General features: G+C 44.0%; 2 protein-coding genes and 1 pseudogene across 3 annotated transcripts; all 3 read left to right on the top strand.

Annotated features, from left to right (window-relative positions):
* The first annotated feature begins 4,967 nt into the window (after nt 1-4,967).
* Nucleotides 4,968-13,871, top strand: YJU2B (YJU2 splicing factor homolog B). 2 transcript variants are annotated; one of them, XM_074310894.1, is made up of 10 exons: nt 4,968-5,096; nt 6,780-6,822; nt 7,143-7,196; nt 8,578-8,660; nt 9,624-9,679; nt 10,730-10,790; nt 11,767-11,909; nt 11,990-12,162; nt 12,801-12,939; nt 13,193-13,871. In XM_074310894.1, the coding sequence occupies exons 2-10, from the start codon at nt 6,820-6,822 to the stop codon at nt 13,582-13,584; spliced, it is 1,104 nt and encodes a 367-aa protein (XP_074166995.1). In that variant the 5' UTR covers nt 4,968-5,096; nt 6,780-6,819; the 3' UTR covers nt 13,585-13,871. The 2 variants fall into 2 exon arrangements, with proteins under 2 accessions (XP_074166995.1, XP_074166986.1); XM_074310885.1 differs by having other exon boundaries at nt 5,084-5,444.
* Nucleotides 13,872-15,994: 2,123 nt separating this feature from the next.
* Nucleotides 15,995-25,957, top strand: MRI1 (methylthioribose-1-phosphate isomerase 1). The gene is made up of 6 exons (XM_074310905.1): nt 15,995-16,219; nt 17,636-17,874; nt 20,601-20,776; nt 21,124-21,300; nt 21,899-22,123; nt 25,653-25,957. The coding sequence occupies exons 1-6, from the start codon at nt 16,088-16,090 to the stop codon at nt 25,778-25,780; spliced, it is 1,077 nt and encodes a 358-aa protein (XP_074167006.1). The 5' UTR covers nt 15,995-16,087; the 3' UTR covers nt 25,781-25,957.
* Nucleotides 17,881-20,577, top strand: LOC141566419 (transformer-2 protein homolog beta pseudogene; annotated as a pseudogene).
* Nucleotides 25,958-26,784: the final 827 nt, after the last annotated feature.

Here is a 26,784-nt window from a genome sequence, read left to right as displayed (position 1 = left end):
TAATCCAATGACACTATCTTTCTTCCTGTTCTTGGAACACAACACTTTTTTTTTTTTTTTTTTTTTTTGGAGAACACAACATTCTTATCTCCCCACTCTTCTCCATCTCCTAGCTTCTCTGCCTTCCTTCAGGTCTCAGCTAAAGTCCCACCTTCTGCAAAACTTACAATTCCTACTTAACCTTACTATTTTGAATAGACCCTTGATTTTTCTTCTATATAATATTTATACATAGTTGTTTTCAGGTCATCTCTGCCACTAAACTATAAGGAAATTATTTTTTAGTCTTTGTTTCTCCACCCCTTAGCACTGTTCTCAGCAGTTAATAGGAGCTTAACAAACAGTAGTTAAGATTCTTATTTATGCTTTGATATTCATGGCCCCAACAGTACTTAATCATCCTAGAATTCCCAGGTATTTGATTTATAATTTTGGAATTTTAATTTTCAAAAGAATGAAGTTATAATACATATCAAACTGATAATAAATAAAATTGTGAAATGGGGCAAGTGTGCCATACTTTGGATACTCACCAAGAAAGTTCATAATGGCAGCAGGAATTGAGGCTAAAATCATACTTTAATAAGATACCTACAGTACAGAGGCAAAAAGGTATAGAAAATACATTGACACATCCAGCCATTCTAGAGAGCAATTTGGAACTATGCTCAAAGAGTTATCAAACTGTGCATACCCTTTGATACAGCTGCATTACTACTGGGCTTATATCCCAAAGAGATTTTAAAGAAGGGAAAGGGACCTGTATGTGCAAGAATATTTGTGGTAGCCTTCTTTATAGTGGAAACTGAGTGGATGCCCATCAATTGGAGAACGGCTGAATAAATTGTGGCATATGAATATTATGGAATATTATTGTTCTGTAAGAAATGACCAACAAAATTATTTCAGAAAGGCCAGGAGAGACTTACATGAACTGATGCTGAGTGAAATGAGCAGGGCCAGGAGATCATTGTACATGGCAACAACAATACTATATGATGATCAATTCTGATGAACGTGGCCCTCTTCAACAATGAGATGAACCAAATCAGTTCTAACAGAGCAGTAATGAACTAAACCAGCTACACCCAGCAAAAGAACTCTGGGAAATGACTATAATCCACAACATATAATTCCCATCCCTCTATTTTTGTCCGCCTACATTTTTTATTTCCTTCACAGGCTAATTGTACACTGTTTCAAAATCCGATTCTTTTCGTACAGCAAAATAACTGTTTGGACATGTATACATATATTGTATTCAACTTATACTTCAACATATTTAACATGTATTGGTCAACCTGCCTTTTGGGGGAAGGGGTGGGGGGAAAGAGGGGAAAAGTTGGACAAAAGGTTTTGCAATTGTCAATGCTGAAAAATTACCTATGCATAAAATTTTTGTAAACATAAATATTTTAAAAAAGAATAAAGCAAAAAAAAAAAGTACATTGACAAAGGGATAAGAGAAGAAATGAGACAACTACTATGAAGAAGAGGGAGGAAAAAGGGAGAGGCACTCATTTACCTCAGATTAGATTTGGGAGGACTGGAAAAGTACTGAAGGAAATTGGGAGTAGGTGTTTGAGGTCTCATTTTCTACAGGGTTTTGCAGGGAAGACTCTTACCTGATATATTAACACAGTCCACAGTCAAGGTTATCAGCCAAATTTTAAAGTCTGTACCACTACACACCTCTCAGATTGGCTAAGATGATAGGAAAAGATAATGATGAATGTTGGAGGGGATGTGGAAAAACTGGGACACATATATTGTTGGTGGAACTGTGAACCATTCTGGAGTGCAATTTGGAATTATGCCCAAAGGGCTATCAAAGTGCATACTGGGCCTGTATCCCAAAGAGATTATAAAAAAGGGAAAAGGACCCATATGTTCAAAGGATATGAACAGATGATTTTCAGATGAAGAAATTGAAACTATTTCTAGTCATATGAAAAGGTGCTCCAAATTATTATTGATCAAAGAAATGGGGGAAAACTGGGACACTGATACATTGTTGGTGGAATTGTAAAGGAATCCAACCATCTGGAGAACAATTTGGAACTATGCCCAAAAAGTTAGAAGCTGTGCATACCCTTTGATGCAGCAGTGTTTCTATTGGGCTTACATCCCAAAAAGATCCCTAAAGAAGAGAAAGAGACCCGTATGTGCAAAAATGTTTGTGGCAGCCCTTTTCATAGTGTTTACAGTGGTCCTCAAACTTTTTAAATAGGGAGCCAGTTCACTGTCCCTCAGACTGTGGGAGGGCCGGACTATAGTAAAAACAAAAACTCACACTCTGTCTCCGCCCCTCAGCCCATTTGCCATAACCTGGCGGGCTGCATAAACTTCCTCAGTAGGCCCCATCTAGCCCGCGGGCCATAGTTTGAGAATCCCTGGTCTAGAAACTGGAAATTGAATAGTGCCCATCAGTTGGGGAATAGCTGAATAAATTATGATATATGAATATTATAGAATATTATTGTTTTGTAAGAAATGACCAGCAGGATGATTTCAGAAAGGCCTGGAGAAATTTACATGAACTGATGCTGAGTGAAATGAGCAGAACCAGGAGATTATTATACACAAAAACATCAATACTATATAATGATCAATTCTGATGGATGTGGCTCTCTTCAACAATGAGATGATTCAAACCAGTTCCAATTGTTCAGTGATGAAGAGAGCCATCTACACCTAGAGAGAGAACTATGGGAAATGAGTGTGGACCACAACATAGCATTTTCACTCCTTCTGTTATTGTTTGCTTGCATTTTTGTTTTCCTTCTCAGGTTTTTTTTTTTTTTAATCTACTTTCTGGATCTGATTTTTCTTGCACAGCAAGATAACTATATAAATATGTATACATATATTGTATTTAACATATTACTTTAACATATTTAACATGTATTGAACTAGTTGCCATCTAGGAGAGGGGGCAGGGGGAAGGAAGAGAAAAATTGGAATAGAAGGTTAATAATAAAAAAGAAAAAGAAAAGGACCCATATGTGCAAAAATATTTATAGCCCTTTTTGTAGTGGCAAGAAACTGGAAATTGAGTAGATGCCCATCAGTTGCAGAATAGCTGAATAAGATATGGTATATCAATGTTATGGAATATTATAGTTCTATAACATAAGAAACAATCAGCTGGATGATTTCAGAAAAGCCTAGGGAAACTTACATGAACTGATGCTAAGTGGAATAGAACCAGGAGAACATTGTATCATATACAGCAATAACAAGATTATTTGAAGATCAATTCTGATGGATGTAACTCTTTTCAATTACAAATTGATTCAAGACAATTTCACGGTCTTGTGATGGAGAGAGCCATCTGCAACTAGAGAGAGAACTGTGGGAACTGAGTGTGGATTGCAACATAGCATTTTCATTATTTTAGTTGTTTCCTTGCATTTTGTTTTCTTTCTCACTTTATTTCCTTTTTTCTTGTGCAGCATAATTGTGGAAATATGTATAGAAGAATTGTATATGGTTTAACATATATTAGATTATATACTGTAATGGGGGGAGGGAAAAATTTGGAACACAAGGTTTTGCCAGTATGAATGTTGCAAATTAACTGTGCATATGTTTTGAAAATAAAAAGCTTTAAAAAAAAATGTTTTTTAAGTCAAACGTCCCCATCCTCAAAGTTATCAGCACCATTTGGTGTTCTGCAGGTCTTACTTTGGAAGACTCCGATTTACACACCACAGGATAAAAAAAATCTCTGACAACAAAATCTTGCTGATTTCCCCTGAGTCAGCACATTCAGCTATGAGTGTTGGTTAATATAGGTTACAATTTGTAAATCGTGAGCCTTTGGTATTTGGGATGGTTTATAATGACTTCCACATTCTCCTTTGCTACCTTGCTTCCTGAGTAGAAAGGGATGTGGGCGGTCAGGGGGACCAGAACAGGACACTACCTTCATAGACACATATATATTATACTTAAGCTGATGGACCATAATGCACCGCCAGTGTCTAACAGTCAATGTTCTGACTTCCAATACTCGCTCTCCTATTTATCTGAAGGGTAAATTTCTCACTTCCTCAACAATCTCAGCACAAACCACCAGATGGCAACGGACCCAAGCCTCCGAGCCTGGACTCGAAACACTCCCAGTCTTCTGGTATCCCCGGGGTTTTCTGGGCATCTAGAACATATAAAAATCATTATATTTCTCAAATTAGTCCGAGTGAATCTCCATGGTCCCCATTCTCTTAAGATCAGACTGAAGCAATAAACATTTATTAAGAAACGACTACAAGCCAGGTACACGGCTAACCACTGAGAATACAAAGAACGAATCAAGTCTCAAGAAACATCATCTACTGGGAACGGGAGGGGGAAGATGGCCGATTAGAAAGAAGCTAAGGGGGGAGGGGAATGATGACGTCTGCAGCCAGGGTCCCTTCCCGGGTCCTCGAGGCGGCAGTAGGGCACGAGACCTTGAACTCCATCGTGCTCCCCTCACCCACGTTTGAGTTTCCGCCGGTGCCAGAAGGCAAGCTGTTTCAAAAGCAGCTGACGTGCGAGGAGAGCCCCGACGCCACAGCTGGAGTTGCGGAACCTCTCCCCACCCTAGCCCCGCAGCCTCGGCTCGGAGAGAAGACTTCGCAGGGGTCACAGTCCCGGGAGAACAGAACTTGCCTCGGGGCCGGCCTACGCGGAGCAGTGCGGGTCAGGTAGGCCAGAACTTGCTTCGCAGCCCCGCCCCTCTCCCCGAGCCCAGCCTATGTGAAGCAGTCCCGGTCATGTGGGGTAGAGTCTGCCTCGAAGCCTCGGGGCCGGCCTGCGCGGAGCAGTCCCCGCTACGTGTGGCGAATGTGACCTCGCAGCCCCGCCCTTCCCCTACACTGAGCGCGACTGGCCGAATCTCTCGAAGCCTCGGGACCCGCCTACCAGGAGCTGTTCCCGTCACATGGGCCAGATCTTGCCTCGAAGCCCCGCCCCTAGCCTCGGGGCCGGCCTACGCTGAGCATTCCAGAGGTTTTGTAGGTCGGGCGGACGACTCCCTCGTCACGTGAGTAGGGCGGACCTGGACACCACCTTCGGGGCGGCGCCGTCTGATGACGTAGGGAAGAGGGCAGGTAAGCGCTGGTGGAGGCGAACGGAGGTGGCGGCAGGGCGCGGGTTTCCCTGGGCCTTCGAGCCTCATACCCGAGCAGTCCCAGAGATTCCGGGGACCGATCTCTTCTGACTTGAAGCCTAACCCCGCCGCCGCGGTGTCACCGGGCACGAAACCGCCCCGGCCCCTAGTGGCGGACGAGAAGGAGCAGGCCGGGGGGAGGGGAGGCGAACGGAGAGGGGCGGTCCTGGTCCGGAAAGGTTGGGAGGGGGAAGGGGTTTAGTGGCGAGCTGTCAACCTTATCACCTGCTTCCCCGGCCCCTCTTAGACCTGCAACCTGGAGCCCCTTCTCTGAGCTCCCGCTAACCAGGTTTGTTCAAAAAAATCATAGAACCTTGAAGCCCAACCCTCACGTTGTACACCTGGGGAAACTGAGTCCCACCGACCACAGTAGCAAAGGCAGTCCCGGGGCTCTTTCCACCGTCCTGCTCGTTAACTTTTGCGAATGGCAGAAATCCTGTATTTCGGCATGAAGTAATAATAAGAGCTCGCTTTGAAATTGGAGGAGGAGCTCAAAATCCCATCCTAGAGCTAAATGCTGGAGAAGTCATTTCTCTCTCTTGTCCCTCTTCTGGGGGACGTGGACTAGTCTCGGTGCTGAATGTTGCCAGTCTAGTGCTGTGAAAATAATCATAATTTGCAGGGGTAAATGGAAGTCCCGTGTTGATCCAGAGCTAGACTTAAAAGCGTGATTCCCTCTTTTTCAACCCCATGATTAATGGAACTCTTGATTTCAGTAGGAGTTCCGAGGGACGTTTTGTGGTAGAACCTTTCTTTCAGCTTAGGATCACATAGCCAGAACTTCCGCCTAAAACAATATTAGGGAATCTATCATCCATTAATTGGTTTAAATCCATCTTCAGCCACTTCATATCTCTCCCCTGGACTACTTCCTGAGGTAGATGTGGAGGACGGGGAGTTACTGAATATCAGAGCTGGAAGAGACCCCAAAGATCATCTAGACTAGCCCCAAGGCACCACACAGTGTCATTGAAAGAGCCCTGGGCATAAGAGTCAGGGAGACCTGGGTTCAAATTCCAGCTTTAACACTAGCTTTGTGAGAGTGGGTAAGTTATGACTCAGTTTGCTTGTCTGTAAAATGAGAAGGATAGTAATACTCCCTTTAGCTGCCTTATATAGTTGTGAGGGAAGCACTTTGCAAACCTTGAAGCCTTGTAGAATATACCTGTTATTACAGAGAAGAAAGCTGAATCAGAGAGGCTTACATAGTATTATAATAGCTGCTTCATAGCCGGGACAGAACTCCAAAATGACTCACTCCAGGTCCAGTGCTCTTTGTGTGGTACATTGTCTTGTGTATGCTGTGCAAAGCACTTTTTATTCATCTTCAAACATAGAATGCTCTAAATCTAGCATTCGGGATTGGTGAACAAATCCTTGAACTCTCGCATGTTTTGTCTTTTTAGTATAATAATACCTCATATTATTAGTTGGTCATTTATGAACTTTGGGGAGGGTTACACATTCCCTTTAGAACAGCTAAAAATAATCCCATGCCACCTTAATTTCTAGTAGGAAACCCAATGGGCCACTCAGACTTCCTTGCAAACTATAGAAAAAGTGAGGATGTTTATGTGTTTTTTGTGAACCATGTACAATTTGGATATTTGATTGTCTTATACAGGTTGGACATTCAGTTTGCTTAGAAATCGACATTTTCCAAGATGGTGAGTTGAGTGAATTCTGCAGAAACAAATTTGGCCTCTTTAAGAAATTCTCAGAGTGCACAGGTTGTCAGTTCCCCACCCTCACCTATTGGCCCAGCCTTTTCTTACCTACTCAAAGATTTGTATGCCATAAAGAACTTTAATTACTAGGACTGTGTTGTCCTAATAATAATGAATTTTTACTGAAAAGGCATATTTCCCCTGTATGTCATGCTGTTCACTTGTTTCAACAACTCTTGAGGATTTCATCTGATTCATACAATTAATATCAAGGTATCTTGCTTTGTATAACAAAATGACACCTTATTTTATATTTTCAGGGTGAAAGAAAAGGTGTAAACAAGTATTATCCTCCAGACTTTGATCCGACAAAGGTAAGGGATCCTTTGTTTCTCCATCAAACTATGGCCAAGAAGAAATCTATGTGGTAATATGGCCTGTGAGCTAACAGAAATCTAATGTTCAAATGAACGGCATAGGAACTAATTGCCAGAGAGACTACCTCAGGCAAGTGGCAAGGCCTGGGTTTGATTCCCAACTCTGCTAATTACTAATCCATTCTCCTCACAGATTTTCCTAAACCGATGATGTCACTCCTTTGCTCAATAAATTCCCATGGCTCCTTGTTGCTTCTAAGAACAAATAAAAGCACCTCTGTGTGGCCTTTAAAAAACCTTTTACAGTCTGGTTTCAACCTGCCCTCCCAGTTTTACTCTCGACTTCACTTCATGTACTCAGTGGGCCAGCCAGACTAGCATTTTTGCTGTTCCCAATGCACAGTACTGCTTCCTGTGCCAGTGCCTTTGTCCTGCTGGCTCCCAGGATCAGAATCACTTTTTTCTACCTACTACCTCCTAGAATCCTTTGCTTCCTTCAAAACTCATGATCCATTCATTTGCTTATGCCTTGTCCCTAAAATATTACCTTGTATTCTGTACAGATTTACAGGTGCACATACTTTCTCTTCATATAGCATATAAGCCAACCAAAGGCAGGAATTGTTTCATTTTTGCATCATAACCCACCCATTCTATAGAAAACAACTGCTTTCACCTCCCTAGGCCTCAGGTTTCTTTATTTATAAAATGAAATGTTTGGACTGAATGATCTATGAGATCACTTTCAGTTCTGAATCTGTGATTCTATGATACAGGCATGAGGATCTTAGAATGATGACAATCTTTAAGTGTAAAAGGTGGTCCAAATTCCTGGACTCTTCCCCAGGTTTTACCTTGGCATCTGCCTCCCAGAGTACTGGTAATTTCTATAACAGAATTAATGTAATGCTTTTCCAGACTTTTTTCAGGAGTTTTCTTACAAAAACTGTGGTCTTTGGAGAACATTGGGCTGGGCATTGACCAGTAGTGATTTATTATTTAGCTTTATTGTAAAGGGCTTAAAGTCTGAATAGGTGCACTGGAATCAGACAGCTGAGCACTTAAGGCTAATTATCTATTGGACAATACTCTATTAGCATATGCTTGGAAAATGGCCCTTACCACTATTCTGTTCTGGTTGGATCTTTTGGTGTATACAGAGAATTGTAGGAGGGATTTGGGGGTGGAGTAAGACAAGCCAGAATCACTTTGGAGGACAAAAAGGAGAAAGGAGGTGTCAAGCCTCGTGTAGTTTCATCTATCTCCTTTACTTCTCCCCCTAAAGACCAAGGACTTTTGCTGATCCTGATTCTGGCTGATCCTGAGGTCAATAGGGAGCTAACTCAGATCTCACACTTTAATCTCTTTTGTCTCACAGCATGGCTCTCTCAACCGATACCACCACAGCCACCCACTTCGGGAAAGGGCACGGAAACTTTCTCAGGGCATTCTTGTCATCAGGTAAAAGTGCTCAAGAGATCCCTGTGTTAGAGCCCTTGAATCTGGAGCCCCTCATTGATAAAATAAGAGAGATGAAGAATCTAGATGATGGGAATTTCCATTGGTATCATGATGAGGAGAATAATGTTTGGGAGAGACTGGATGTTGATGTTACTTTTCTGGACTCCAAATCTTGTCTGAGGAAACCAGACCTCAGGACTAAAGCAGAAGATGCCCTAAATCATAAACCTAAGGTATTATTAAAACAAAGGAGAAGCTAGATGGGCATTTCTGTCCCACCAGCCAAGCACCCTGACCTGGGCTAGAGGTACAGTATCCAAGTTTCCCTATGAGTCTTTTTTATTTCCCCCCCCCCAGTAAATATGTTAACTTTTTTGTCATTCTATTTATATGAGAGTCTAATTATCATCTTAAAAGTTTGCTTCTCCTTGCCTCTGAGAGAGAGAATCTATAAGGGCTTCTACCACAAGTCTTTATTAATTTTGATTGGCATCAGTTAGGGATGAGTAGGAGAACAACTAATGGAAATACTTCCTTAGATCAGTACAAATGATAGGTGGGGAGTTATGAGCTTTTATTGTGATAGGATTTATTATTCAGTACTACCTATACATGTGTCCAGTACCTTATATAAAGTTGCTCCATAGATGTTTGTTGAATATAAATTACTCATGTCTAAGAAATTTCATTTTAAAAAATCATCTATTATTTCTGGGGAGGATTTTGTGTCATTGCTGGAGGGTAGGGTAGTAAATAGCCCCCCCAAAAAAAAATTGCCTTGGGGCTGCATTATATTCTTTCCTCAAGCTGCTGGGCACATATGTGATCCCTGCCTTCCTCAAGAACTGGCCATTAGTTCTTTGTAGATTAGGGTAGAAGCAATCTTTGAATGTGTTTCTTACCTCTTGGGTAATGATCCCAAGTGGGCATTTGAAAACATTGTTCTTTATTTTTTGGGAGTAGATTTGAGATGCCCTATAACATCTGGTGTGATGGCTGTAAGAACCACATTGGCATGGGTGAGTCACCATTTTTCCCACCAGCTCTACTTATTAATTTCGTCTCTGAAATCTATCTTTTCCCTGTCTCTTACTTTGCAGCCCCTCTGACACCATTCTTGTTGGGGACCCTCCTTTTGTTACCTCTTCTCCAGAGCTTTAAATGTCTGAGGTCAAATTTGAACTCAGGTCCTTCTGACTTTAGGGCTGGTGCTTTATCCACTGCACCACCTAGTTGCCTCTGCTCTACACTATTGTACATGAATCCTAACTTCTATCTTTCCCCTCTGTAATTCTCCTACATGTCCTTGGTAATTTGGAAGATTAATACTTTTCCAAATGTAGAATTCTGGTAATCATATCACTCCCCTGTTCAAAAATAGCCATTGTTTCTCTGTTGCCCACAGGACACCCTTTCATCCTCTGTTTTATGTGGAAGAGGAAGAGGTGGGACTAGATGACCTCTGAGTTTCTTTCTAGCTCTAGATCTGTAATCCAGTGGCTATACCACATTTCACAATTCCCTTCTCACCATCACACACATGGCCTTACAGTCAAAGTGGATAGCCATCTGTTACCCAAACCCATTTAGCTCTCTTCACCTCTTCTTTCTATGCAGTCATATGGGCCATCCCCTAGGCCTGGTAAATTCTCCCTGTGAATCTCTACCTGTTAAAATCATCTTTTTTCAGGTCCTAGTTTCTTCTGAGACATTTCCTCTTAGCCCCCAAACTCTCAACTGAAAATATCCCCCTTCTCTCATTTTTCAGAATAATTTTTGGAACCTTTTCTTTGCACTTTGTATATTCTGCCTTATCTCATTGTTATTTATTTATATGCATATATTATTTTATATTATTGTAATCATATTTTATAGATATGGTATTCCTCTCCTTTAGATTGTTTCCTTGAGACCAGGGCTATATTTCATTTTTGCATCCCCAGTGCCTAACACATTTCCTTATATTCAGTTAGAGTTAATATTAACTGAATGGACTGATCTGGCAAAGCATTGCTATATGCCCAGAAAGTTTTCCTGAGTCTTTCATTTGCTCTTCCCTTCCTTCCCAGGTGTTCGTTACAATGCTGAAAAGAAGAAGGTTGGCAATTATTACACAACCCCCATCTACAGGTGAGTGCTGCTGTGTATTGCAATGTTGAATATTCTGGGTGGGTGAGCTACAGAAAACTCAGATGCTTTTGGGGGAAAATGAGTGAAAGGGGAAGAGAACAACTATGGCTGCAGTCAGTGTAAGCAGCTCATCTCCATTCTGGTGGGAGAAGGGGACCAGCCCAGGTGGAATGCCATCTCCCAGCCACTGTGACCCGTACTAACCCCACTGAGAGCCAATGGCAGGCCTGGGGTGGGCAGAGTTAGTTCAGGCCTTGCTTTCTTCTGTCTATGCAAAGAAGCTTGTGATTCAGAGCAGAAAGAGAAATCTCAGTGCGCTGGGTGCCAGTCCCCAGCCTGCCTCCAGCAGAGAGGTTCCCCAGCCCAGCAGGAGCTCTGCCAGGTCTGCCACTCAGCCTTCCGCTCTCACCACCTTTTGGGCCATGCTGCACCTCCCACTCTGTCTGCTCTGACTCCTGGGTGATGACCCAGCCCTGAGATTTGGTGATCATGTGACCCTAGCAAGTAGCAGCCTTTGGGCTTCTCTTCAACTGTGAAATGGGCCTGGTGTTGGCAGTCTCTGCCTTTAGATAGTGAAGAAGGAACTTTATAACTTCTTAACATGATAGAAACAAGAGGCATCATTCAGAGGCAGCACAGGGTTCTGGACTGCGCTGGAATTCTGGATTTGATCCTCTCATAGGCCTCTGGCAAATTACTTGTGCTCTTCAGGTCTCAAGAGTACTCACCCATTAAATGAGGGGGTAGAAATGGATGTATTTGGAGGTCCCTTCCCTTGGTCAGTTTTGAATATTTTCTCTTGACCCTGTTCTTTATTTCCACCTCTCCACACAAAGAGCTCCTAGCCCACTTGTCCCTTTCTATGACTCCTGCTGAGCCCACCTCCCACCTTTGACTCTTTGAGACTCACTGGCAACTCCCCTAGAGTATAATGGTTCTGTGATCTCATGGTTTCTGTTGGCAAATTCCTCTCCAGGTTCAGAATGAAATGTCACCTCTGTGTCAACTACATCGAGATGCAGACAGATCCTGCCAATTGTGACTATGTGATTGTGAGTGGTGCCCAGAGGAAGGAAGAGCGCTGGGACATGGCGGACAATGAACAGATCCTGACCACAGGTGAGCCCTGCCCTCTAGCTCCAGGCCTTCCCCTGCCCCAGAGCAGGACCGCCAAATATCTCACCCCATTTTCCTTCCAGAGCAGGAGAAGAAACAGAAGCTGGAGACTGACGCCATGTTCCGCCTGGAGCATGGCACCACAGACCAGAGCAAGTTGCAGAAGGCCATTCCCAGCCTGTCCAACATCCAGGAAGCCCAGAGCGCCTGGAAGGATGACTTTGCCCTTAACAGCATGCTAAGGAGAAAGTTTAGGGTGAGGAGGGCTGGGGCTAAGGGGAAACATTTCTGAATGCTGGGCAGTCACTGGAGGCTGCTACCTTTCAGGTTAAACTGCTCTGAGGAACAGGCCATCAGTCTCTTTGCCCAGAGCTGTGAGTCAGAATAGATCACTCTCATCTTCTAGTCTAAGCTAGCTGATTTGTCAGAGGAGGAAACTGAAGCCTAAAAGAGTTAAATGGGGGGGGGGGGGAAGTTAAATGATTTTTCAGTGGTCACCACAGATAACGAAGAGGTTTATAGGGGCTAGAGCTGGAAGGAGTCTTTGTCTCATCTAATCCAATCCTTCATTTTACAAACTTAAAAAAAAAGAGACTCAAAGGGATTTACGAGACTTTTTAAAGGTAGTATTTTTTCAGTAATAATCAGTGTTCGAATCCAGGTCTGTTTCCATCACATGGGTAATACTGGCTAGAGAAAGCAAGGCCTGTCTGGATTGCAATGTCAGTCTTGGAGCAAGGGAGCCAACTGGGGCTCTTGTCCTTGCCTAGGACAGACTTTAGTTCTTGGAGGGCAGTGGTAAAAAGGAGGTTTCCATTCACCTCTCCTCGTATTTTCCTCATGCTTCCCTCTTCATCTTTCTTTCCTCCTTCTTTTGCCAATCTTTTACTTTAGGAAAAGAAAAAGGCCATAAAGGAAGAAGAGGAAAAAACACTGGCTCTACAGACAAAGGCAAACCTCAGTATCCCCCTGGTGCCTGAAACAGAGGAGGACCGGAAGCTTGCTGCTCTGCTCAAGTACCACAGCCTGGACTGTGCGTCCTAGTCTTATCTGTTGTGGACTAGGAGTGGGAGTGGGGAGAGGAGTGGGGGGGGAGGGAAAGAAAGGGAGGATGGATTCAGGGGAGACATCTTATTAAGGACAAGGAGGAAGAAGGGATGTGAGAGTAGGAAAGGGAGGAAAGTTCTTAATATTGAGTACATGAGAACCTGTCTGGAGCACGTTAAAGAAATACTCCTGGATGGCTCTTACCCTACCTTTTAATCTGCCTCATCTCCATTTGCCAGCATATGAAGACAAACAGAAATTGAAACGGACAGAAATCTTCGGCCGCTCCTGGTTCCCTTCTTCCCCAATACCTGGGGCCAGCAATAGCAAGGTGAACAGTGTTCTCAAGAAACTGGCAGTTAGCCGAAAACCCATCCCCAGTGCATCCTCCATCACTAGCAGTGACTTAGGAATTGTACGTCGGAAGTCCAGGGATGGTCTTGAGGGCCCTCAGGAATCAGGCGAAGCTCCAGAGCCAAGTACAATGAAGGAGGTGGATGAAAACATTCCAGGAGGATCTTCATCGGAGACACACTATTCCCCAGATGTGGAAACACAGGGGGGCCCCAGCAGCACTTCCATCCTCAGTTCTTCTCTAGTTGCAGACTATTCAGACTCTGAGAGTGACTAATAGTGACTAATATTATCATTCCCTCCATCCTAGGCTACCTTCCCCCTCAAGAAATCCTCACTCCCCCAGGGAGGCTTCCACTTAGCAAAGAGACCATATCTGGATAGGCTTCTTCCCACCAAGCCTTCCTAGAATGAGAAACTTTTTTTCCCCTCAGGACTTCAATTCTCTGTAAATAATTGGGTTTTTATTTATTTAACTGAGGAGGGAGCGTGTGGTGTCTTGACTTGAATCTCTGACATGAATTTATTAAACCCCCACCTATTAAATTCAGTTGGTGCATCAGATTATTAGATGTAGACAGCACTCCCTCCTTTCTATATTGGAATGAAGAGTAAGCAGTGTTAAAATATGGAAACTAAATAAAGACCTCAGCCCTGTTTCCCCTGAGTCTGAAGAAATCAGGGGATTTAGATCTAGAAGGGACCTTAGAGAAGGCAAGTTAATTGACCAAGAATACATAGGTCTCACATGTACATGTACACGCACACACATAAATACATATGCATGTATTATATGCTGTATGCAGCAGTTGTATGTGTATATTTATTGTTCAGTCACATCTGACTCTGTGACCCCATTCGAGGTTCTTTTGGCAAAGATTGGAATGGTTTGCTCTTTTCCTCCAACACATTTACAGATGAGGAAACAGACTGTTCAGGGCCACACAGTAACTAGTAAGTAATTTATATCATTTATGTGTAACGTGTGTGTGAAATATAAGGTTTCACATACATCTACCACCAGCTGTTGTCAAATAGGTCATTTGAATAATTACTATGCCCATTTGATAAATTAGGAAACAGAGGCTCAGGCAAGTCTCCTGACTCCACGTCCAGTGTCCTTTGTGTTCACTTTATTGCCTACATAGGCCAATTTATCCTTGACTTCTTAGTTCTTTCTGGACATAAATGGAACAGAAATGCATTCATGTTTGGTTTCCATGAAAATTGGTCAAACACTGTGAAGACAAAGCTGTCCCAGAAGTAGCTGTTAAGGAACTATTATTCCCTTTCACCCTTCCTCCCGTCCATTGTCCTGAGGGGAAAAGTTTGAGCAAGTTGGGAAACAAAAAAAAGCCCGTTGACTTCTACCCAAACCTTGTTGGGCTCCCTGCCCTATTGCTGTGGAAGCAGAAAGGTAGCCATTGCCTTGCATTGTGGCAACCTGAGGGGTCTGGAGATTCACTGAATTCCCAAATTTAAGCCTTTTGGGAGAGCTAAACTATTGCCTGAGAAGCTTCTCGTACCCTTTGTTAGGTCCGGTATTCCTAAGGTTTAGGGGCTTGAAAGGAAATTTAAGAGGGATTGTAGGGGTAGCTACTTTGTAGCCTATGGTATCTTGATTAAGAAGGTAGGATTATGATCAGCACACATGAGCTATAAAATCAGCACATTGCCCCTAAAGATTATCTGGGCACATCACTTCTGTTTTTATTTGGCCTTGTTTTGAACATATTTCCTAGTATGGTCTCCTTCCTATTACAAAAACTTTTAGACAAAAAATGGAACCTACCGTGACCAAGTTAAAAGTGCGCCATATTTCATGCCCATAGTCACCACCCTTTCCAGAGGAGAAAGGTGACTACAGCATCAGCTTTCATTTCAGTATTCTCTTCACGTATATTACTGGAAGCAGAACCTCTCTCCAGTTTTAGGAAACTGTAGGTCAAGAGGGGAAAGTCCAGGACAGAACTTAGATTCAGTCCTAGCTTTCCGGACCAGATCCAGTGGTTAAAAAAAAATTCTTTGAGAAATGTTTTTGTCTTTTGTTTTGACATATTTCCTAGTACGACCTCCTTCGCTTGTTACAAAAACTTTTACACAAAATGAAATTGACAGCGAATTAGAGGACTCAAACCTTATCTAGAGGATTATAGATTTAGAGCTGCAATGGACTACAGGGGACCCTGTCGAGCCCACTAGGTTTAGACTGGAGAAATGGAAGCCCCGGAGAAACGACTTCCAAGTCGTTGCCTTCTTAAGTAATTCCATAAGAGAATCCTTACAAAGCCAGCCCCACAGACTTCCAAAGCAGATAATTGCAGCAGGCTGGCCGAAGGTCACGTAGCAAAGAGGTCAGGCGAGTTTAGAAGCTGTGTCCTAACAGCCAGAAGAACCTACGGGATGGGGTAAAGGCTAGGATGGCTTCGGCTTGTACCCTCCGGGCGTTTCCTACATTCTTACTTTTTAGACCCAAAGCGACAGCAAGTAACCCTGGGTGAGAATGGGGGCGGGGAAGGAATCCCAAGCGGTCCTTTAGGACCATCGATCAATCAATTAGCATTTACCTACGCCGGCCCTACCCTGCGGTCACTTCACTCCCCCAGTTAAAGAGCTTAAGGTCTGCCCCGCCTTTTTCTCAGAAAGCCCCACCTCCATTTACCCGCTCTCTTTAGGGCCCAGGGGAAGCCGGGCCTCACGTGTGTTCCGACTAGTTCTCAGGCTTCCTCAGAGCTGCTTGGCTCCTGGAGCTAGTACTCAGGCTTCTTCCCTGACCTGCCATGAGCTTAGAAGCGATCCGCTATCACCGGGGCTCCCTGCACATCCTGGACCAGCTGCTGCTGCCCCAACAGAGCCATTATGAGGCCGTGACCTCTGTGCAACAGGCCTGGGAAGCCATCAGGGCCATGAAGGTGGAAGAAGGGAAAGGGGGGGGGGGGGCGCCAGGCTGGGATGGAGGGCCTGGAGAACCCTAGTGTGAGGTCAGCTGTGTGTCCGAAGAAGTGAGCCCTGGGCTGGGGAGGAGGCAGCCGAGAAACCCATAAAACACCTCCAGGCTCAGATCTGGGCCCTGCGGTCACTTCCTACTCTGACACTCATTGAATAAGTGTCTTCCCAGCTCTGACATCCTGGGTTCTAAGGGCCCTCCCAGCTCTAACATCCTGGGTTCTAAGGGCCCTCCCAGCTCTGACATGCTGGGTTCTAAGGGCCCTCCCAGCTCTGACATCCTGGGTTCTAAGGACCCTCCCAGCTCTGACATCCTGGGTTCTAAGGGCCCTCCCAGCTCTGACATCCTGGGTTCTAAGGGCCCTCCCAGCTCTGACATCCTGAGTTCTAAGGCCTCTCCCAGCTCTAACGTCCTGGGTTCTAAGGGCCCTCCCAGCTCTGACATCCTGGGTTCTAAGGCCTCTCCCAGCTCTAACGTCCTGGGTTCTAGGGGCCCTCCCAGCTCTGACCTCCTGGGTTCTAAGGGCCCTCCCAGCTCTGACCTCCTGGGTTCTAAGGGCCCTCCCAGCCCTGACATCCTGGGTTCTAAAGGCCCTCCCAGCTCTGACATCCCGGGTTCTAAGGGCCCTCCCAGCCCTGACATCCTGGGTTCTAAGGGCCCTCCCAGCCCTGACATCCTGGGTTCTAAGGGCCCTCCCAGCTCTGACATCCCGGGTTCTAAGGGCCCTCCCAGCTCTGACATCCTGGGTTCTAAGGGCCCTCCCAGCTCTGACATACTATCATTTAAGCCCCTCTGAGTTAAGATATTCTCTGTTCCAAAGATCTCTAAAACTGTTTAATCTGTTAGCACTATGTAGATACTATGGATCAGAATGGGTTTTGAGTGCCCAGCATGGCCAGCATAAATCAACTGTCCATTAATCAGCAATATGAGAGAATAGAAAGAACTTTGGATATGATATGGAATATTTGGATTCAAATCCTTCTCTGCTGCTTAATCATTCTTTGATCTTAATAAAGTCTCCTTCCTTCTCCAATCCCAAATTTCCTTGTCTAGATAATAAGCCATTTGAACTCTTCTGACAGTCTGTGACTGAGTCTATGACCTCTTCTCTTCAGGGTCTGCATAATCAACCAACCAATTAACAAACACTTATTAAGGACCTACTACTATGTGCATGGCACTGTGCTAAGTTCTGGGGATGCAAAAATACTTCTTGACTTAGGATAGGAAAACTGAGGCAAAGTTTGGGTATCCCAGAATAGCTTAACCTGAGGCCTGTATGCATCCTAACCTGAGCCCCAACAGGCCAGGTTTCACCTGTCACCCCTCTGGATTAATCAGAGACAGATCCCTTGACTTATTCTCTTCCTCATCCCAGGTGAGAGGTGCTCCAGCTATTGCCATAGTAGGCTGCCTGAGCTTGGCTGTAGAGCTGCACGCTGGATCAGGGGGACCTGGTCTTGAGGCCCTGGTGACCTTCGTGCAGGACTCACTAAAGTACCTGGTGACAGCCAGGCCGACTGCTGTCAATATGGCTCAGGCTGCCCAGGAGATGTCTGAGGTAGCCACCCAAGAGGCTGGACAGGAAGGGGCAACAGAGACTGCAGTCCGAGAGAGGTAAGAGAAGAGCTGTCCTCCCTCCCCAAGCTCTTGTGGTTCTGGGAACACAAGCAGTTTGAAACTCCTTTGGGAAACCTTCCCATTTCACTAACTTGGTAGGGCAAAGTAAGAGTTAGTCAGCTGGGGAGATCATAGGTCTCCCAGGGCCAGCCGCCTCTTCATTTTTTAGATAAGGAACCTGAAGCTTAGTGTGGGGGACAGTGACTTTCCCAACATCATACAAATATGAAGAATTCAAACCCAGGACCCTTTTCTCTAACACCTGTGCTCTTTCTACTTCATGCAATGGAAAAATACCCATACAATGTACTAACTAATCAGTACAAGATAAATGGGTAAAGGAATTTTCTAGTAACTCTATTAACCAATAATCATAACACTAGTTAGCACCTGTGCTAAATGCTTTACAAACACTATTTCATTTTATTCTCACAACAACCTTAGGAGGGAGGAGCTATTATTTTTCTCCTTTTTACAAGTGAGGAAACTGAGGCAGGCAGAGGTTAAGTGTCACATAGGTTGTTAGGATTACTAGGTGCTAACTTGGTTGTCTAATTTAGCATAGTACTTAACAATTCTCGAGCTCAGAGTTCACACCTTTAGTTCAAACCTTTAAAGAAGTTTACACCAGGGGCAGCTAGGTGGCACAGTGGATAGAGCACCAGCCCTGAATTCAGGAGGACCCGAGTTCAAATGTAATCTCAGACACTTAACACTTTCCAGCTGTGTGACCCTGGGCAAGTCACTTAACCCCAGCCTCAGGAGGGGGGGGGGAAGTTTACACCTTTAGACTTCTTAAAGAGGTTTACACTTTTGGGGTACTCACAAGCCCATTCTCTGGGAGGACAAAAGGAGCTAAGGGCAGTCTGGAAGAAGTTAGAGTCTGGATTGGGTCAAGGATGAGACTTCCCAGGAGAACTTCAGGGAAGCTGGAGGAGATTCAGAGTCAGGATTCAGCAAGAGAAGGATTCGAGATTCTACCTTCGCTCTGGCTGGAGGCTCCAGAAGTCTCCCAAGAAACCTGCTCCCAGAGAAGGATTACAATTAAGAGACGACAGGACTTGACATTTTGGCGCCCAACAAGTGGGGCAGAGCAGGACACAGAGGCAGTGGCGGGTGGTCAGTTTTCGGCGGAGACCCGGCAGCAGCGGATTCAACTGCAAGAGAGGGCAGTGAGGCAGCCCAGTGGCACCATGAGCAACAGCGGCGAGCAGAATTACAGTGAGGGGGAATCCCGTTCCACTTCCAGAAGTGACAGTGCCCACAGATCTGGGAAATCCGCAAGGTCATGTTCCCAGGAAGATTCCCAGTGCTCCAGATCCAAGTCGAGGTCCAGTTCAGAGTCTCGATCGAGATCCAGAAGTTTTTAAAGGTATTATACTAGATCCCATTCTTGCTCCCGCTCCCACAGATGATCCCAGAGCAGGTGGTACAGTCGAGATTACCGAAGGCGATATAGCCACAGTCATTCTCCAATGTCTACCCGTAGGTGGCACATTGGGAATCGAGCCAATCCTGACCCCAACTGTTGTCTCGGAGTGTTTGGATTGAATCTGTATACTACCGAGAGGGATCTCAGAGAAGTGTTTTCCAATTATGGCCCAATCGCAGATGTGTCCATTGTGTATGACCAACAGTCCCGCGCTCCCCAAGGATTTGCCTTTGTCTATTTTGAGAATGTGGATGATGCCAAGGAAGCTAAAGAGCGTGCCAATGGAATGGAACTGGGTGGCCGGAGGATCTGAGTAGAGTTTTCTATAACAAAAAGACCCCACAGCCCAATCCCTGGAATCTACATGGGAAGACGTTCTCACCTTCGTGATTACTATGATCGAAGATACAATCGAGGCTATGATGATAGTGATTATTACAGCAGATCTTACAGAGGAGGTGGTGGAGGAGGAGGAGGGTGGAGAGCTGCCCAAGACAGGGGTCAGATTTATAGGAGGAGATCACCCTCCTCCCCATATTACAGTCGTGTTGGTTACAGGTCACGGTCTCGATCTCGATCTTATTCACCTCGTCGCTACTAAAGCATGAAGATGGTGGATTTCTGAAATGGGATTTTGTTTTGTGAACAATATTTTTTTATTGTCTCCTGTTTAAAAGTGAACAGTGCCTAGTGAATAGGTGACTTTTACACCTTTTATGAAGACTACTTTTGGTGGAGTTGAAATGCTGTTTTCATTCTGCATTTGTGTAGTTTGGTGTTTTCAGAGAAGTATGTTTTGCATGTGTTTTTTACAGCCTAAATTTCGACTTCTGAGAAGTTTCTATTGTACAAAAACTTCATTTAAAAGGTTTTTCTACTGATTTGTTACATCTCTTCTAGCATGTGTTATGTTACTGTGTATTTATGTAATTTTTTAAGTTTCACCTGCCTCTTGACACATCCTGGCTATATGACCCTGGACAAGTCAGATCTCAATGATCAAACCATCTGTGTGAAGCTACAAATTTCTCTGTAACAGGCTGAGGGAGTTTCTTGATTCATAACAACCCTACGATTAAGCACTACAGATAAATTAATCCCCATTTTGTGGACCAAAAAATTGAGGTATGTTTACTGTGACTTGGCCAAGATCATACAGCTAACATTCTTTTAGGACCAAATCTGAATTCGGGTACCTGTTTAAGTGCCAGCTGGGAGCAGATATCCGCTGGGTGTGCAGGTAATAGCTCTTTACCCATCCTTCATTCGCCCACCCTTGCTCCCTCCCCAGGTTGATCTGCTGGGCTGAGCACATGCTGGAGAAAGACATCAAGGACAACCAAAGCATTGGGGACCATGGGGCCCAGCACCTTCTGGAGCGTGTGGCACCAGGGGGTGGCCAGGTGACCGTACTGACCCACTGCAACACTGGCTCATTAGCCACCGCAGGCTATGGAACAGCTTTGGGTGAGTGAGGGGAAAGAACAGATTATAGGATTACAGAACTGAGATCTGGAAAGCATCTTAGAGGTCCCTTAATTCTCTTTTAAATGAAATATACCACTTCCCATCTACATGCATTTTCATGTGCTGTACTCCCATACCTGAATACACTTATTCCCTCCCTTCTCTACTTTTTAGAACCCTAATCTTCCTTCAGGGCTCAGCTCAAGTTGCCACCTCTTCTCTGAAGCCTTCCTTGATTGCCCTACTCCTTTCTCTCACACTATGGGGCCTCTACTCTACCCTGCCCCTCACAGGGCTTCTTATTGTCTCTTCTGCCTTGGGGTAAGGGGAATGTGGGTCATTCACAGGTGTGATCAGATCTCTGCATGCCCTGGGCCGCCTGAAGCATGTGTTCTGTACGGAGACTCGGCCCTACAACCAGGGGGCACGGCTGACGGCCTATGAGCTGGTGTATGAGAAGATCCCGGCCACCCTCATCACAGACAGCATGGTAGCTGCTGCCATGGCCCACAAGGAGGTGGGAGGTCAGTGGTCTAGCTGAGTGTCCGGAGGTGGGCTGGGAACCATTCATTCTCCCTAATTGCATGGGGTGGGAGGAAGTGAATAAACTGAATCTTATTAGAAAAAGAGGACTTCCCCAAGTTTAATAGACATTTAATTGGCAGAGCCCAGAGTAGAAGCAAGATTTTCTGACTTCAGTTCCAGTGCTCTTTGCACTACTTAGTTTCCTTCCTTATTACCCCATGGATGCCATAGATTCCTTTCCCCATGCTCCTGTAATTTCCAACCTTTCCTTGTTACCTGGCCCTCAATACTTCAGTTAGATGTAGAATCTCCTCCCCCATTTGGGCAGCTCATAACCCAAAGATGTCTTCTGCACCCATTCTTGTTCATCACTTCTATAAATCCTTCCCAGCACTCTAGAGACCTTTCAATCCTCTACCCCTTAGCTTTCTGTAATAATACTAGCACCTATTTTTATGGTTCTTCAAAGTTTATATATTGCTTGCCTCAAAGCAACCACATAAAATAGGTAATGCCCCCATTTAACAGACAAAGAAGCAAGAATCCAGACTTGCCTGGGATTAAACAGCTAACAGGGCCTTTCCTTTCTCCCTGCAGCAGTCATTGTGGGAGCAGACCGGGTGGTCGCCAATGGTGATACTGCCAACAAAGTGGGGACTTACCAGCTGGCCATTGTTGCCAAGCACCACGGGATCCCTTTCTACGTGGCTGCTCCCGTTTCCTCTTGTGATCTCAGCTTGAAGACAGGTCAGGAGATTGTCATTGAGGAGCGGCCAGGCCAGGAGCTGACCAGTCTCTGTGGGACCAGGATTGCTGCCCCAGGTAGGTCCAGCACAGTAGCAGATAGGACCAGAAGGCCTGATGCTTGTTTGTTTTCTGAACTCCATGTCTCCCTTTGAGGACAGGTGGCAGGAAGAGAATGGGACCACTTTACTGGGTCTGAAGACAGAAGCTGTAGACCTTTTTTATCTCCTGGCCCCTTTTCTATTGCCTCACAGCTTACCCCCCTACTGCAAAGCAGGGGGTAGGAGGAGATAGGAAGTCATTAATCAACAAGATATGCAGTGAATAGAGTATAAACTCTGAGGGCAGGAGCTATTTAATTTTTGTCTTGCATCATCAGCACTTCACCCAGTGAGGCATTTAGATGCCTTTTGAACTGAATCCAATAAAACAGGTAGCACAGCCCATCCTAGGTCCAGTTTGGGGAAGGGACAACCAACTTAATCTTTTCTTTGTCACAGACTTCTGCTGATGTCTATGAACCCTTTCTCAGAAGTATTTTTTTTTAATTCATAACCAAAAGAAATTCTACATTCCAATTAGAGATCAGTGAAAATAAGGATGTAATTTCCCCCTCAAGTTCAAGAACCTCCATAACCTTTCTACATCTTTGATCTAAGGGAACAAAGGCTGAGAAACACTGGAAAACAACTTCCAGATATAAATAAAAAGAGGATAGACAAACTCCTGAAGGCATATTTTATGTAGATAAGAAGTGTGTCAGTCTTGGAGTCAAGAGACCAAGTCTGGAATTATAGCTCTAGCACTAGTTGATATTACGTCTTGGTTTTCTCAGTTATAAAATAAGGCTGGGGGGGCAGCTAGATGGTGCAGTGGATAGAGCACCAGCCTTGAATTCAGGAGGACCCAAGTTCAAAATCTGATCTCAGACACTTAACACTTCCTAGCTGTGTGACCCTGGGCAAGTCACTTAACCCCAGCCTCAGGGGGGGGGGGGAAGATAAAACAAGGCTAGGAATACTTTTATTATTGTGATAACAGCTTCTTAAACTCTGATTCACAATCCATATGGGGTCTCATAACTGAATGTGAAAGTCACAAAATTATCAGTAAACATTTGATCTGTACCCTTGTTTGTATACCTATATCCCCAGGGTCATGTAAAAATTTCTTAGGTGTGTACAAATAATACTAATGCAAACAAGATTAGAAGGGAAGTAACAAATTGGGAAAATATTTTTAAAAACAAAGGTTCTGACAAAGGTCTCATTTCCAAAATATATAGAGAACTGACCATAATTTATAAGAAACCGAACCATTCTCCAATTGATAAATGGTCAAAGGATATGAACAGACAATTCTCAGAGGAAGAAATTGAAACTATATCCACTCACATGAAAGAGTGTTCCAAATCACTACTGATCAGAGAAATGCAAATTAAGACAACTCTGAGATACCACTACACACCTGTCAGATTGGCTAAGATGACAGGAACAAATAATGACAAATGTTGGAGGGGATGTGGGGAAATTGGGACACTAATACATTGCTGGTGGAGTTGTGAAAGAATCCAGCCATTCTGGAGAGCAATTTGGAATTATGCCCAAAAAGTTATCAAACTGTGCATACCCTTTGACCCAGCAGCGCTACTACTGGGCTTATATCCCAAAGAAATACTGAAGAGCGGAAAGAGACATATATGTGCCAAAATGTTTGTGGCAGCTCTTTTTGTTGTAGCTAGAAACTGGAAGATGAATGGATGTCCATCAGTTGGAGAATGGTTGGGTAAATTGTGGTATATGAAGGTTATGGAATATTATTGCTCTGTAAGAAATGACCAGCAGGAGGAATATAGAGAGGCCTGGAGAGACTTAAATCAACTGATGCTGAGTGAAATGAGCAGAACCAGAAGATCACTGTACACTTCAACAACAATACTGTATGGGGATGTATTCTGATGGAAGTGGAAATCTTCAACATAAAGAAGATTCAACTCACTTCCAGTTGATCAATGATGGACAGGGGTAGCTGCACCCAGAGAAGAAACACTGGGAGGGGAATGAAAATTGTTAGCACTAATATCTGTCTGCCCAGGTTGCATGTACCTTCGGATTCTAATGTTTATTGTGCAACAAGAAAATGATATTCGCACACATGTATTGTACCTAGACTATATTGTAACACATGTAAAATGTATGGTATTGCCTGTCGTCGGGGGGAGGGAATAGAGGGAAGGGGGGTAATTTGGAAAAATGAATACAAGGGATAATATTATAAAATATATATATATATATATATAAAATAAAAAAACAAAACAAAACAAAACAAAAAAAAATTTCTTAGGTGAAAAGGGAGGACTATCACAAGTATAGTTTAAGCACTGATCTAAATAACAGGAATCTAAGGAAAATCTATGGTCAACTTTAAAGTGTTTTTAAAAAGGAAATGCAATTATGATCCCATTAGAGGTAGAGAAGGCAGGAATAAGACAAGTAGAAAACAAGCCTTTATATTGTACCTGGTAGGGGACAGCTAGGGGGCGCAGTGGATAGAGCACCAGCCCTGAATTCAGGAGGACCCGAGTTCAAATATGGTCTCAGACACTTAACACTTCCTAGCTGTGTGACCCTGGGCAAGTCACTTAACCCCAGCCTCAGGAAAAGAAAAAAAAAAAAAAATCAAGACATTATATTGTACCTGGTATATGCCAGGCACTGTTCTAAGTACTTTACAAATGATTTGTAAATATTTGTTCCCCATAACAACTCTGCAAGGTAAGTAAGTAGGTATTATCTCCATTCTATAGTCATGGCAACTGAGGTAAACAGAAGTTAAGTGACTTCCCCAGTGTCATACAGCTATTAAGTATCTAAGGTTGAATTTGAACTCGGTTCACCAGCTACCTAAGAGAAAACAAAAAAGTTTCCTAGAGAAAACCTTAAGAAATCATTTAGTCTGACTTCATTTCTAGACAGAAGTCTAGAGAATTGACATGACATATCACCATAATCATCTCCTTATCCAAATCCAGGGTAAGTGTTAGTGCTGTATTATCAATAAATATTTACTAAGCACCTAATGTGTACTGCACTATGCAATGCTAATTGCTATACCGTTCAGAGTTGGGAAGGTATAAAAATTCTTGCAATGTGACTCTGAGCAAATCACTTAACCTTGTTTGTTTCAGTTTTCTTATCTGCCAAATGAACTGGAGAAGGAAATGGCAAGCCATTCCATTATCTTTGCCAAGAAAACCCCAAATGGGATTATGGAGAATCAAACATGACTGAACAACAACACATTACCTAGCTCATAGGCTTCTAAGGAAAGCATTTGATAAATGTTAAAATGCTTTAGAAATGGAACTTGTAAGTATAATCATAATAGAGTTCAAGACGCAGGGAAGGGCAAGAGAAGGGAAAATAGGAATAAACCTTTATATAGAGCTGCTCTTTCCTTGAAAGAAGGCACAGATGGTGAGAAAATGTCCAAAAAACTTTTAAAACACTTGTACCAGTGACAGGTCAAGGGAGATGGGGCATGGGTCCTAATTTCTCCTTGAAGCCAGGCCGGGATCCCCCACTCACCCAGGCTCCCCTTTCCCTAGGTATTGGAGTTTGGAACCCAGCCTTTGACGTCACCCCTCACGAGCTCATCACTGGCGGCATCATCACAGAGCATGGCGTCTTCTCCCCCGAGGACCTCCAGATTGCCCTGACCTCTAAGACCTCCTGATGGACCCAACTCCTCCCATCCCAAGTCTCCCTTCCTCTACCTCTAATTAGATTGTAAGCTCTTGGAACCCAATGTCCCATCTATTTAAATGCTCCAAGCTCAGTGCCTTGTGTCATAAAGTGTCTGTTTGAATTAAATCCCTGAACTTTTTTACAATAAACTTTTTATTTATGATAATTGCTTCTATTTGTGAAGTGCTTTCCGGAAGACAAAAAGTCATTTTTGACCCTTAGTTCTCCCTGTATACCCTGGGTGTCCAATCCCAACACTTCTACCTCTGGCCTCTCCCTTCTCACAATCGACCCCTAGTGCAGGCCCCTTGCTTATGTTTAAAGCCCTTGGTGACTCAGCCCCCTCCATGTTCCAGGTCTTACCCCCTACTCCCTGGCACATACCCTTCAGTGTAACAGTGGCCTCCTGGCTGTTCCTTGCACAGAATCTCCTGATTCTAGGCCCTTTTTCTGGCTCTTTGCCATGCCCCCCTCATCCCTTCCTTCTGGATTCAATGCCTTCCTTCAAATCTCAACCCAAATCATATTTTCTAAAAAATGGTTCCCAACCCTTCTCAATCTTCCCTCTCTTAATTATTTCCTATTTAGCAATGGGAGTTGTAATTATAATAGAGCTCAAGCATCTTGTTTGTACATATTCATTTGCCTGTGGTCTCTCCCATTAGATTTGAGGGCAGGCACTATTTTTTGCCTCTTTTCATACCCCCAGAGTTTTGCACATTGCCTAGTATATAGTAGGTGCTTAATAAATGCTTGTTGATTTACTATGTATATCACCACCAAAATGATCTGAACGAACGGGCTTTCAGTGGCTCCCTATTACCTGTAATAGGGCCTCCACAGTGCATGCTTTCCTGGCCTTCTTTTACTCTGCTCTTCCCATAATCATTTAAACTGGACTATCTGGTGCCCGGTCTCCTGCGTTCTCCACCAGGCGCCCCTTCAGATCTGAAACAGATTATCCTCCTATAAAGCAGAATTTTGAGATTCTTC

This window comes from Sminthopsis crassicaudata, chromosome 1 (genome assembly GCF_048593235.1).
Source record: "Sminthopsis crassicaudata isolate SCR6 chromosome 1, ASM4859323v1, whole genome shotgun sequence".
Lineage (NCBI taxonomy): Eukaryota > Metazoa > Chordata > Mammalia > Dasyuromorphia > Dasyuridae > Sminthopsis > Sminthopsis crassicaudata.
The sequence above is the reverse complement of the archived record's forward strand: the minus strand, read 5'-3'. Positions and strand labels throughout refer to the sequence as shown.

Excerpts from the sequence above, each read along its gene's own strand:
- MRI1 (XM_074310905.1), top strand. The coding sequence starts at position 16,088 with ATGAGCTTAGAAGCGATCCGCTATCACCGGGGCTCCCTGCACATCCTG. Across the intron at positions 16,220-17,635 it reads AAGCCATCAGGGCCATGAAG|GTGAGAGGTGCTCCAGCTAT; the intron begins GTGGAAGAAGGG and ends TCCTCATCCCAG. Across the intron at positions 20,777-21,123 it reads AGGCTATGGAACAGCTTTGG|GTGTGATCAGATCTCTGCAT; the intron begins GTGAGTGAGGGG and ends GGTCATTCACAG.
- YJU2B (XM_074310894.1), top strand. Across the intron at positions 8,661-9,623 it reads CAGGGCATTCTTGTCATCAG|ATTTGAGATGCCCTATAACA; the intron begins GTAAAAGTGCTC and ends TTTTGGGAGTAG. Across the intron at positions 10,791-11,766 it reads TACACAACCCCCATCTACAG|GTTCAGAATGAAATGTCACC; the intron begins GTGAGTGCTGCT and ends ATTCCTCTCCAG.